This window comes from Candida dubliniensis, chromosome 5 (assembly GCF_000026945.1).
Source record: "Candida dubliniensis CD36 chromosome 5, complete sequence".
Classification (NCBI taxonomy): domain Eukaryota; kingdom Fungi; phylum Ascomycota; class Pichiomycetes; order Serinales; family Debaryomycetaceae; genus Candida; species Candida dubliniensis.
Genome location: NC_012864.1, coordinates 415,450 through 428,320, shown reverse-complemented (window position 1 = coordinate 428,320; position 12,871 = coordinate 415,450). Strand labels below are relative to the sequence as shown.

Below are 12,871 nucleotides of genomic sequence, written 5' to 3'. Positions count from 1 at the left end.
ATCCGAAATGACTAAAAACTGCAACTAATGTTAAAACAAATTCAGTATGGTCTATTCCTGAGTACTAAAATGGTTTTTGCAACTTTTAATATGAAAAAGAAAGAGAGACAAAACCAGAAGCAGCAATACTGGAGAATCATATTCGTAGTCTACATCACATCCACCCATGAAGCATACAATTCTTCCATTTTTTTTTTTTTTTTTTTTCAAGTATTGGGTTTTAAACCATCAGTTTCAATTGTTGAATGGTCAAAATGATTATAAATAGAGGATAAAGTCTCTTCAAATAGTTGGTCAAATTTTGCAATCTCTTTTACTTTTTTTTTACTTCATCATCATTTCATATCTTCATTCACTCGCTACTATCATCATCACCATTGCTGGATTACAAAGATGATTCCCAACCTTGCAGTTACACTTTTATTACTTGCTAATTCGATTCTTGCTGTTGATATCACTCTGAACAGAGTTGATCATGGTACAGTTCAGAACATCAATGGTAATGTCAGAATTCATTCTGGTGCTTACTGGTCTTTGATCGACAATTCCCTTACTACTTTCACTGGTGGGTTACAAGTTGATTCTGATGCTGGCTTGTACATTAAACTGAATGGTCCTGTTTTGTCGCTTAACGTTAACTTGGCTAGTTTGATTGACCCAGTATTGAACGATGGTATCATTTCATTTGACTCTCGTAAGTCAACCAGTACTTCCAACTACAACATTGGTGGATCTTCATTCACAAACAATGGGGAATTCTATATTGCTTCTTCGGGTGCTGGGAATAGTGTTTCCAATCTTTACGCTCGTAAATGGACCAACAACGGTTTAATTGTTGCTTCTCAAAACCAAAGAAGTTCAGGTCTTTTCAGTATCGGAACTGCTGGTCAATCAATTACTAATGATGGTCAAATTTGTTTATACAACCAAGTTTTCAGACAAAACACTAAAGTTGAAGGTTCCGGTTGTATTACTGCCGATGAAAATTCCAGTATTTATATTTCCAACGCTCTTACTCCAATTTCTCAATCACAAAGCTTCTATTTGGCTGACAGCAAATCATCTTTGATTGTTCAAGCTGTTTCAAGCAATCAAACATTCAATGTCTATGGTTTTGGTGAAGGTAACAAAATTGGTTTGACTCTTCCATTGACTGGAACTGCATCCAACCTTCCTTATGAGTACAACACTGAAACTGGTATTTTGACATTAAGAGCCGGTTTACTTCCTCAAAGCTTTAACATTGGTACTGGTTATGTTACCAGTTTGTTCAGTGTTGTTACAGACAATGGTGCAGGTATTCCTGATGCCCCCAAAGGTGCTGTTACTTATTCTGGTCCTATTCCATCAAGATCTATCCCTGATGTCTGTAAACAAGAATGTAAGAAAGTTCCAGATACTCCAGAAGATGCACCAAGCTCGTCTTCATCTGCTGAGCCATCATCAACTGCTGAACCATCATCATCTGCTGAACCATCATCTTCTGCTGAGCCATCATCTTCTGCTGAACCATCATCATCTGCTGAACCATCATCATCTGCTGAACCATCATCTTCTGCTGAACCATCATCTTCTGCTGAACCATCATCATCTGCTGAACCATCATCTTCTACTGAACCATCATCATCTGCTGAACCATCATCATCTGCTGAACCATCATCTTCTGCTGAACCATCATCTTCTGCTGAACCATCATCTTCTGCTGAACCATCATCTTCTGCTGAACCATCATCATCTGCTGAAGAATCATCATCTGCTGAAGAATCGTCAACTGCTGAACCATCATCATCCACCGAATCTGGTGCAACTTCCGAATATACCACCACTTGGACTACCACCAACTCCGACGGTTCTGTTGAAACTGATTCTGGTATCGTTGACCAATCTGGTTCTTCCCTCACTACTATCAGCACCTTCCCAGGTGATCAAACCTCTGAATACACTACAACCTGGACTACCACCAACTCCGACGGTTCTGTTGAAACTGATTCCGGTATCGTTGACCAATCTGGTTCTTCCCTCACTACTATCAGCACCTTCCCAGGTGACCAAACCTCTGAATACACTACAACCTGGACTACCACCAACTCCGACGGTTCTGTTGAAACTGATTCTGGTATCGTTGATCAATCTGGTTCTTCCCTTACCACTATTACTACTTTCCCTAATGATGGAACATCTGAATACACTACAACCTGGACTACTACTAACCCTGATGGTTCTGTTGAAACTGATTCTGGTATTGTTCGTCAATCTGGTTCTTCCCTCACTACTATCAGCACCTTCCCAGGTGACCAAACCTCTGAATACACTACAACCTGGACTACCACCAACTCCGACGGTTCTGTTGAAACTGATTCTGGTATTGTCCGTCAATCTGGTTCTTCACTGACTACCTTCACTACTTTCCCACATGGCTCTGATGCTGGTAAATCTACTGTTTACACCAAGCTGACTGTCACTGCTACTATCACTCACTGTAGCGAAAACAAATGTTCAGAAGATGTTGTTACTTACTTTACCACTGTTCCATGTTCTACTGAAGGTGTTAACACTGATGCTCAACCAACTGATGATTCTAATAAATCCACCGTCTACACTAAACTGACTGTCACCGCAACTGTTACTCACTGTAAAGACAGTAAGTGTTCCGAAGATGTTATTACTTATTTCACCACTGTTCCATGTTCTACTGTTGCTGCCACTACTGAAGCTGTTGCCACTGGTGACAACTCAAATGAAGGTTCTAACAACGGTTCTAACAACGGTTCTGATCACGGTTCTGATCACGGTTCCGACAACAGTTCTAACAACAGTTCTAACAACGGTTCTGATCACGGTTCCGACAACAGTTCTAACAACGGTTCTGATCACGGTTCCGACAACAGTTCTAACAGCGGTTCTGATCACGGTTCCGACAACGGTTCTAACAACGGTTCTAACAACGGTTCTAACAACGGTTCCGACAACGGTTCTAACAACGGTTCTGATCACGGTTCCGACAACGGTTCTAACAACGGTTCCGACAACGGTTCCGGCAATGGTCCTAAACCAGAAACCACTCTTGCTGTTGTTACATCACCAGGATCAACCACTGGTTCTACTCCATCTTCAGGTCCAACTGTTGCTGCCAATGAAAATGGTTCATCTAACGTTTCTGTCGGTAAAACTATGTTGTTCGGATTCTTAGCTACTGTTTTCGTCTTATTCATCTAAATCATCTAGGTATACCCCGTCGTTATTTTAAGGTGCTACAAGATAGTGCCTTTTTTTTTTTTTCAATTTTCTAATTTCTAATTTCTAATTTAAATTTTTGAGAAATTGTTATTTCGCTATTATGTTTTCCATTATTATTTTCGGTTTCACTAACAACTTGTTAGTGATGTTATTAGTTTTTATAAATAATGAGAGTCTTTTTTGATTTGTTGGATATTACAATGAACCAAAAGTCAAGTTTGTAGAAGGACTTTTCTGTGTTTATGTATTTGGTTTGTATACTTTCTTAAATTATTTTAATTGATTATCACAATATTTTTTAAAACAATCAATGTAGTAACAATTCAAAGCTATTTTTTGTCTTATAGAAATCATCCAAACTGATTATGATAAAGTTGAGTTTAGTTTTACCATTGGATAAATAGCTCACCGCAATAAAAAAAAAAAAAATTCGACTCTCTATTTTGTTTCATCTATATTCACAAGTCAATAACTAACAGAGGAATCCATCAGAATTATCAAAAAAAAAAACAAAACAAAAACAAAAACAAAAATAGATACATGATATTTTCAACAATACCATAGTATACTAATTTCTTTAAGAATATAGAATTGTGGGTTGTTGGAAAAGTTGAGTTTATGTTAGTAGTGTAATTCTTACGAATAATAAGCAATTGATCTATAACACATTCAGTTTGGAGAGTTTTTTTTTTTTTTCTTTCTTTCTTTTTTTTTTTTCACTGCTTAAGCCAAAATTAACCTCTTCTTTTCCCAGTTTCAAGACATCTCTATCAATGCTAAGTAAAAGAACAATAACCAAGAAACTAAATAAAAGCATTTCAACAGCTTTACTATCATTTCCAAGATATAATCATTCCATAACTACTACTACGACTCCGGCATCACTGCAACCACACATTGAATTAACAACATTTGCCAATGGATTACGATTAATTACTGATTCAACGCCAGGACATTTCAGTGCGGTAGGTGCATATATTGATGCAGGTTCAAGATATGAAGATCCTAAGGCACCTGGATTATCTTACTTGCGTGATAGATTATCATGGAAATCAACAGAAGATTTTACTGGACAACAAATGTTGGAAAATTTATCGAAATTGGGTGGTAATTATATGAGTTCTGGTCAAAGAGAATCAATGATTTATCAGGCATCTGTTTTTAATAAAGATATTGATAAGATGGTTGGAATGATTGGGCAAACTATTAGATATCCTACTTTCAGTGATCAAGAATTCCAAGAAGCATTACAGACTGCTGAATATGAAGTAGCAGAATTGGCATATAAATCAGATTTATATTTACCGGAAGAATTACATACTGTGGCGTATAAAGAAAATACTTTAGGATTGCCATTATTTATCCCACAGGAAAGAATACCTTTAGTATCTAAATCTGACATTGTCAATTATAATAATAAGTTTTTCCAACCACAAAATACTGTTATTGCCATGGTTGGTGTACCTCATGAGTATGCATTAAAATTAATTATGGAAAATTTTGGTGATTGGGAAAATAAAACTACAACAAAACCAAATTTAGGAATCAAAAATTATACTGGTGGTGAAATTTCATTACCTTATACTCCACCATTATATGCCAATTTACCCGAATTATATCATATTCAAATTGGTTTTGAAACAACTGGACTTTTAAATGATGATTTATATGCATTAGCAACTTTACAAAAATTATTAGGCGGTGGTTCATCATTTTCCGCTGGAGGTCCAGGTAAGGGGATGTTTTCAAGATTATATACTCAAGTATTAAACAAGTATCCATTTGTTGAGAATTGTATGAGTTTTAATCATTCTTATATTGATAGTGGTATTTTTGGTATAACTTTATCTTTAGTCCCAGAAGCTGCACATGTTTCATCACAAATTATTGCTCATGAATTGAGTCAATTGTTAGTTATTGAAGAATCCCAAGGTGGAATGAATTCAAAAGAGGTTCAACGTGCTAAAAATCAATTGATCAGTTCATTATTGATGAATGTGGAAAGTAAATTGGCTAGATTAGAAGATTTGGGTCGTCAAATTCAATGTCAAGGGAAAATCACTACTATTGATGAAATGGTTGATAAAATTAATCGTTTAACTATAAAAGATTTACAAAATGTTGCAGAAAAAGTATTGACTGGTAACGTTATAACTTCTAATAGTGGCACAAGTTCAGGTCTCCCATCAATTGTTATGCAAGGAGAAAGAGAAGCTTTTGGTGATGTTGAATTTATCCTTCGAAAATATGGGTTAGGTAACTTTAAAGGTCCAGAAATCACTGAACCAAGAGATTTCAGTAATCAAAATACAAAAGAGAAAAAAAGTCGTTGGCTTTAGGAGATCAAGTCTCCTAGTGGAATAACCATTCTTGCGATAATAGATGTACATAGATAGATAAATAGATATTACATGGTATTGATGTATATGTATATATATTTCTAAAGTCTTTTTTTTTTTTAACAAGTTTTTAAACTTGTTAAACTTGTAATCGTTCACGTAATTCTAAAACTTCTTTTTGTAACATTAACATTGATTCTTTCATTTCAATATTTTCTCTTTGAATTGATTTCAATTGTAAATCTTTTTCAATATTTTCATTATGAATTATATCAATTGTACTTTTATAATGATTAATTTTATTTTGATAATCAAAATTTTCATCATTATAACGTTTACTCAATTGTGATTCATTTTCTACTCTAATTTCCAATTGTTTTATTGTTCGTTGTAAATCTTTAATTATTTTATCAGATTCATGTTTTTCATTTAATGCTCCATCTAATGCCTTGGATAATGTATCAACTTTTGATTCCCAATATTTTAATTGTTCATTACTGTATAATTTATCTTCTAAATCAGAAACTTTAAGATTCAATTCTTTATTAGTTTTGGAAAGACTAAAATTTTCTTCCTTTGTCACTAATAATTCATTTCTTAATTTTTGTTGATCTCGAATATCAAAACTAGTAGACATTTTCAGTTGATTTAATTCTGTTTTAATTGCCTCAGAATCTTCTCGTTGAATTTCTAAATGTTTTTTCAAAAAATCTAATTCTCCATGAGCTTGTTTTAATTCAGTAGTTGTTGAATCAAATTTAGTTGTCATGTTTTGTAAATCATTTTGTAAAATATCTTTATCTTTCAATAATTTATCTCTTTCAATAGAAATCTCATCAACCAATTCTTTTAACCCAGAAATCTGTTTGGTACAATTGACTATCTTTCGTTCATTTATCAATTTCTCATTTTCCAATTGTCGATTAGTATTGGTTAATTCATCAATTTTATTTTGTAATTTCTCTTCTTGAAGAATCAATTCTTCAACCTCATTTTGTAAATTATTTTTAACCAATAAAATATCTTCATAATCCAATTGTAATTTCTTATTTTCTTTGATTAATTTAGTCTCAATATCAGTTTTAAAATCTAAATCTCTATTCAAGTTCTTGATTTCTTCTTTTAGTTTTTCATTGAGTTCTTTGTTTTCAAAATTTTTTAAATGATAGTTCAATTTGTCTTGTAATTGTTTGAGTTCCTCTTTATTTGAATCTAATTGATGATTTTTCTCTTCAATTGTTGCCTCTAAATTACCAACTTTAATTCTGAAATCTTTAATCAAAATCAGAGAAGTTCTTAATTCTTCCCTAACCAATAACAATTGACTTTTGGATTCTTTCATTTCTTTAGTCGCTTGTTCTTCGTGTCGCTTAGAAATTACAATGGCCGATTCAGCTAATTCTAGTTTCTTATAATACTCATCGGACCGTTTCTTGTATATTTCCAAACTCTCATTGATATCCTTATTTCGTGACAACAAAGTTTCATGTTTAACCTTCAATTGAGCTAAATCCTGTTCATAATCATGAACACTGGCTTTATAATTCTCTTGTTTAACTTGATACAATTCATCTTCTGATTCACGTAACAATGCTTTCAATCTTAAAATTTCCGTTTTTGAAGCATTCAATTCTTCTCTGGTGGATTTTAAGGTCTTAGTTATATCTTGATATATTTGAATATAGTCTTGAGAAACTCCACGCATATTATGGAATGCAGTTATACTTTCACTTTTCACTAACGAGTTTCTAGCTGAGGAAGAAGTACTCCCCCCACCACCACCACCTCCACCAACACCAGTGGATGAACGCAATTCCCAATCATCATCATTGCCATCAATATCAGTATCATCATAATCCCCACCCGAATTGGCAAGTAGTTTCCCAATTTTACTTTCCAATTGTGTTATTCTCTTTTGTGATTCATAAAACTTCTTCTCATAATCAGTATTAGTATTCAATCCTCTTGTTGTCAATAATTTATTCAATTTCTTTTGTAATTCAATTGCATAATTCTCTGCTCGTTGGAAATTACCTTGTTCTTGTTGTAATTGAAATTTCAAGTTTTCAATCTCTTTATTAAAAGAATCCACAGTGTTAGTGATCATTGATTTATCACCAATAGCCAAAGATCTTCTCTTTGGTGTCAAGTCCATACTAGTTAAAGACCCATTCATAATTCGTTCTTTCAACATTTGTAATTCCTCCAGTAATTTCTTATTTTCAAACTTTTCTTTTCTCAAAGATGCTGTCTGTTCATTCACTTTCAATTTCATATGAGTGAATTCTTCCATAAATTGAGGGTTTGGTGGTTGGTTTTCCTTTTCAATTTCTTTAGATTTGGCTTCTTCAGTGACTTGGCTCAATTGGGAATTCAATTCAGCTATTCTTGTGCCATACTCCGTATTAGTTTGTTTCATTTGTTTCAATTCTATTTGCAATCTATTATAATCGGTTTCAATTGAACTGTACTCTTCAATTTTTTTCGATAATTGTTGTTTGGTAGATTCCATTTCTTCAATATACTTTGATTCCTTGGATTTCAAAACTGCTAATTCCTTTGTAGATTTATCCAATTGAGTGATTTTAGAATTACTACTAGCAAGTTCCGTTTTCAAGTTTTTAATCTCAGATTTATATTGATCAATTTCTTGAGATTTTTTCTCAACTTTGCCTTTCAACAAAGTAACTTTCTCTTTGGCTTCTTCAATTTTCAAATCATATTTGGACTTGTAATCTTCATCTTTTTTCAATTGAATTTGTAATGAATCAATAGTGCGTTGAGAATCTTTTTGCTTTCTTTCATAATCACTGCATAATTCTTTCAATTTGATAATTTCATTTTGTAATTTTCCATGTTCATTCAGAATCTCATCTTTACTTGAATTCAAATCTGCTTTTAATTTTTTATTCAAACTTTCCAATCGTTGCATTTTTTCATTTGAATCCTCAATCAGTTTATCGTGCATTTGTTTAAATTTCAACAATTCCTTACTATGATCTTGTTTTAATTTTGTTATTTCCTTCAATTGTTGTTTTAAATTAGACAATTCCGATTGAGCCGCATCATGTAGTTTATTCAAAGAGTTTAATTCTTCAACTTTCTCGTTATGCTTATCATGAAGTTCTAAAGAACGACGAGTTAACTTTTCGTGTTCATTAATTAAATCTTGATTTTGCTTCTCAAAATCTTTCAACTTGATTTCCAAAGTTTCAATTCTGTGTTTTGATTTGTTTTCCGTTAATCTCAATTGAGACAATTTATCATCTTTTTCCTTTGCAATTGAAGTGATATTAATCATTTCATCCTGTAAAGTGTTCATTTGTTCTCGTAGTTTTTCATTATCCATTTCAAGTCCTTTTGTAAGTTTTTCTGAATCCTTCAATTTCACAGTTAAAGTTTGTAAATTCTCTTGTAATTTTTTAGAATCTAATACTTTAACAGAATCTTCAAGTAATGGCTTTACATGGAAAAACAACGTCATCCAAGGGCTATTAGATTTGATTTCATCCAAAGTCACCATAGTTCTTGAAATGATTTGTGCTGATTGAATTTCTTTGATTTTTTGTTTCAAAATTAACCTGGTTAAATTACCTCTTATAACTTTTTGCAAATCAGTGAAAATATTCTTCAATGCTAAATCACGAATTATTTCCAATTTCCCCAATATACCATTTTTGAAAAAAATCTTGGTGAGACCAACTTTAAAATCTTCAGGGTTTAATTTGACATATTTTAAAATTATTTCACAATTAGTTCTAGCCTGTGATGAAGAAAGTTCATTATCACAAATAATTGAATACCGTTGAATGAATTCATCAAACATCATTCGATTGGGGTATCCTGCTCTAGTGATTCTAATACCTTCCAAAACCCCATTACATCTTAATTGACCAAGCACCAAATTTTTATCAAATTTGTTGGCTCGTTTCTCTAGATTTGGTAATATACAACGAACAAAATGAGGTTCAGTTGATTCTAATTGATCCATTAAAGTTTTCAATTGATCTTTATGTTTTTGTGAAGCAGTTATAAGTTTGGAATTGCCACCACCATTTGTTTGTGGTCTATTGATATGAGGATCATTTATAAACATTTCAGCAACCAATTCGTTTTGAGAATCAGGCAACAAATTTAAAATGCTTTCACTTATAGGATCAGTATTCTTCTGCAACCAATTTTCTACATTGTATTCAACTTTACCAGCGTAGTGATGAATTATAAAACCATTTTTGAATTTATTTTCAGAAAATTTCTTGTGAGTATTGCTGAAATTTTTCGATAATTTTTCCATAAAAGATGCATCTGATGATTTAGGCATTAAACATTCTTCATCTAATAATTTCAAGATACCCATTGGTTGTTTGGTTTCAATCAAATCAATTGTTGGTTGTAAATCTTGACCGAAATCTATAAATTCCCAATTGATATTCTCTCGCAAATACTCACTTTGTTCTAAAATAAATGAGTGATGGTTGAAGAATTGTTGTAATTTTTCATTAGTGTAATTGATACACAATTGTTCAAAAGAATTTATTTCAAAAATTTCAAACCCAGCAATATCTAGAACACCAATGAAAAAATTGTTATCATTATTCTTATTACTATTGTCATTCCCAGTGTTACTTTGATCTAATTTCTCATTGATTTTGGTAATGATAAATTGAAACAATTTTTCATATAAGTATTTGGCAAAGGCATCGATAGCAAATTTGACTTCATTTGGTTTCTTTGATTTCGTAATGAACTCTCTACCAGCTTTGACTTTAGGTCGCAATAAATTTTGTACAAATAAATCTTTATCAATTGCTAACAATTCACATATTTTATCAATGGGAGAATCATTAGTAAAGTTGGCTTGTTCCGATTTCCATGAGGTAAAATTGATATTACCTAAATGTAAGATTATTGCTAATACTTGATAAATAAAGTTCATCTCGTTGATAGTGAGTCCCATTATTTTAAATGCTTCCACTAATAAATTAAACTCTTTAAAATCATCAACATTATTTATAGTTAATTTTCCTCCAGAAAGATAATTATAAGTTGACATATCCTTGTTTAAACCTAAACTAGGTAAATTTTCATACCCTTTTAAAAATTGATAAAAAATGTGATAATTTCTTTCATGATTGGATTGACTTATAACTCTTGACTTTTCTAATAAATAATAGTTTATGTTAGCCCCTGATATTTCACCAGTGTTTGAAAAATAAATTTGAATGAATTTCCCAAACCTTGAAGAATTATTATTCTTGATAGTTTTAGCATTACCAAAACTCTCTAAAATTGGATTAGCTTGAAGGATTTTAGTATCAATATTATTATTATCAACCTTGTTGCCATGATTGCTACTTGTTATTGAAGACAAGTATTGAATGATTTTTTTGGTATTTTCGGTTTTACCAGCTCCACTTTCACCAGTTACCAAAATTGATTGATCTTTCTTGTTGGATAATAAGTTTCGGAATGTAGATTCGGCAACGGCAAATATATGTGGTGGTGATTGTCCTTTGTTGTTGTTGTTGCTAGTGTTGTTAGTGGATGTCAAATTCTGGGAATTTTTAGATTTATAGTCATTGTTGTTTGTTGTCACATTGTTATATTGATGATACTTCATTAAAATTGATTGATTATAGATGGGTAACAGTTTATAAGGATTGATGGCAACAAGAAATAACCCGGAATAAGTGTAGATCAAATCATCTAAATATCGAAGATATAAATTGTAAACGACAGATGGTTCATTTAAATGAGTTAGTTCAGCCATGTCTTCACATTTATTAAATTTAACAGGATTACAATTTTCCAATTTATCTTGATCGACAACTATTGTTGAATCATGGGATGCTTCTTGACCTTTGACGACATTAACTTTACATTTACCATTGGGTAAATAATCAGTGATATAACCTTTAGTGAATAAATCTTGTTGATTAGGTACCCAAACCCAATTTTTAGATATTATGGGATCTTCATGATTATTATCATTAGTTCTTGAAGAAGAAACCATGGTTTATAAGGAATCCTTAATTAACAAAATAAATAAATGAAAAAAAAGCTAAAATTCAACTAAGTAAGTAATTAAGTAAGTAAGTAAGTAAATTGTAACTGAAAAAGTAAGAATAAATGGAAATTAAGGTCCTTCTGAAAATGACTTCTTTTTCAAAAAGAGTTTGACGAAATGAAAAGAGAAAGAGAAAGAGAAAGAGAAAATGGCAAGAGTATCCTTGTAATTAATAATAATAATAATAATAATGTAATAATGTAATAAGTCAACCTTTTTCCGGTTGTCTTTGTGAAGTTGGTGTTACCATTATAAAACAAAAAAAATTTATTTGTTGGCGGCGGTGCGGGCGGGCGTGTGAGTTGGTTTGGTGAAATCTAAAAATGTAAACAATGAAGTTATATACCGGAATATCCCGATTTGGAAACAGTCAACTTTTATTTCTTATTTTGTTGTTGTTGGTTGTTGTTGTTGTTGTTTTTGTTGGTTGGTTGGTTGGTTCTTTTTCTTTTTTTTTTTTTTAGGTACACACACGCACGTCGTATCGAATCGAATCGAATTAGGTGGGATCGCGTGAGTCAATCAATCGGTTAATGAGGGGGGACACTACTGGGGCCGGACCAGACAAAATAAAAGGGGGGGGGGAGGGCATTATTATTATTATTCAGGGATAAACAACCTACATTTGTTTGTTGTAATGACAAATAGAGAAAGAACAGGGGGGGGGGGGGAAGAGAGAGAGAGAGAGAGAAGTTGAATTGAACCCAATTATTGTTGTTAAGAGTTTCAAAGATATATTATTATTATTATTACATTGTATTGCTGTGTTAATGGGGTGAGATAATATTATGTGGACTTTGAAAATACAATAAGGGGGAAGCTTTAGTCAACTTCCTGTCAGTTTCTTCAAAAGTCTGGCTCTAACGTCCCAACAATAAAAAATAACACCAAGGGGAACCCTTCCTCCCATCAATTAGGAAGATATAACTATTGTTATTATATTCTTAATTATTCTTCTATATAACATTGGTAAATACTTTGATTCAGTTTCCACTACCGTGTCTTATGTGTCATTTACCTTACCCAGAAACTAATTAATAACAATTTTGTTAACTACGTTGAACTTGCAACTAAGATTTCATTAAAATGATTGTTCCCACACAATTTAGATATTCAATAGTGAATCAAACTGATTTTATAATAAAGCTGATAATTGTACAATTTTGATATCAACCATTCTCCTACACCTACAAAAGGATATCTATGTCAATATAAACTTACCTTAATG

The 12,871-nt window shown here is 32.2% G+C and overlaps 3 protein-coding genes across 3 annotated transcripts; 2 read left to right on the top strand and 1 right to left on the bottom strand. All coding sequences in view use genetic code 12, as the record gives it.

Annotated features, from left to right (window-relative positions):
- Window positions 1-393: 393 nt before the first annotated feature.
- On the top strand, window positions 394-3,216 carry HYR3 (hyphally-regulated cell wall protein precursor, putative; the record flags this gene model as incomplete). The annotated part of the gene is made up of 1 exon (XM_002420426.1): window positions 394-3,216. The coding sequence occupies one exon, from the start codon at window positions 394-396 to the stop codon at window positions 3,214-3,216; it is 2,823 nt and encodes a 940-aa protein (XP_002420471.1).
- A 794-nt stretch (window positions 3,217-4,010) lies between these two features.
- CD36_51660 (mitochondrial-processing peptidase (MPP) alpha subunit, mitochondrial precursor, putative) lies at window positions 4,011-5,576 on the top strand (the record flags this gene model as incomplete). The annotated part of the gene is made up of 1 exon (XM_002420425.1): window positions 4,011-5,576. One exon carries the CDS (start codon window positions 4,011-4,013, stop codon window positions 5,574-5,576), a length of 1,566 nt encoding a protein of 521 aa, XP_002420470.1.
- Window positions 5,577-5,715: 139 nt separating this feature from the next.
- On the bottom strand, window positions 5,716-11,589 carry CD36_51650 (type II myosin heavy chain, putative; the record flags this gene model as incomplete). Its single annotated transcript, XM_002420424.1, has 1 exon — window positions 5,716-11,589. The coding sequence occupies one exon, from the start codon at window positions 11,587-11,589 to the stop codon at window positions 5,716-5,718; it is 5,874 nt and encodes a 1,957-aa protein (XP_002420469.1).
- Window positions 11,590-12,871: the final 1,282 nt, after the last annotated feature.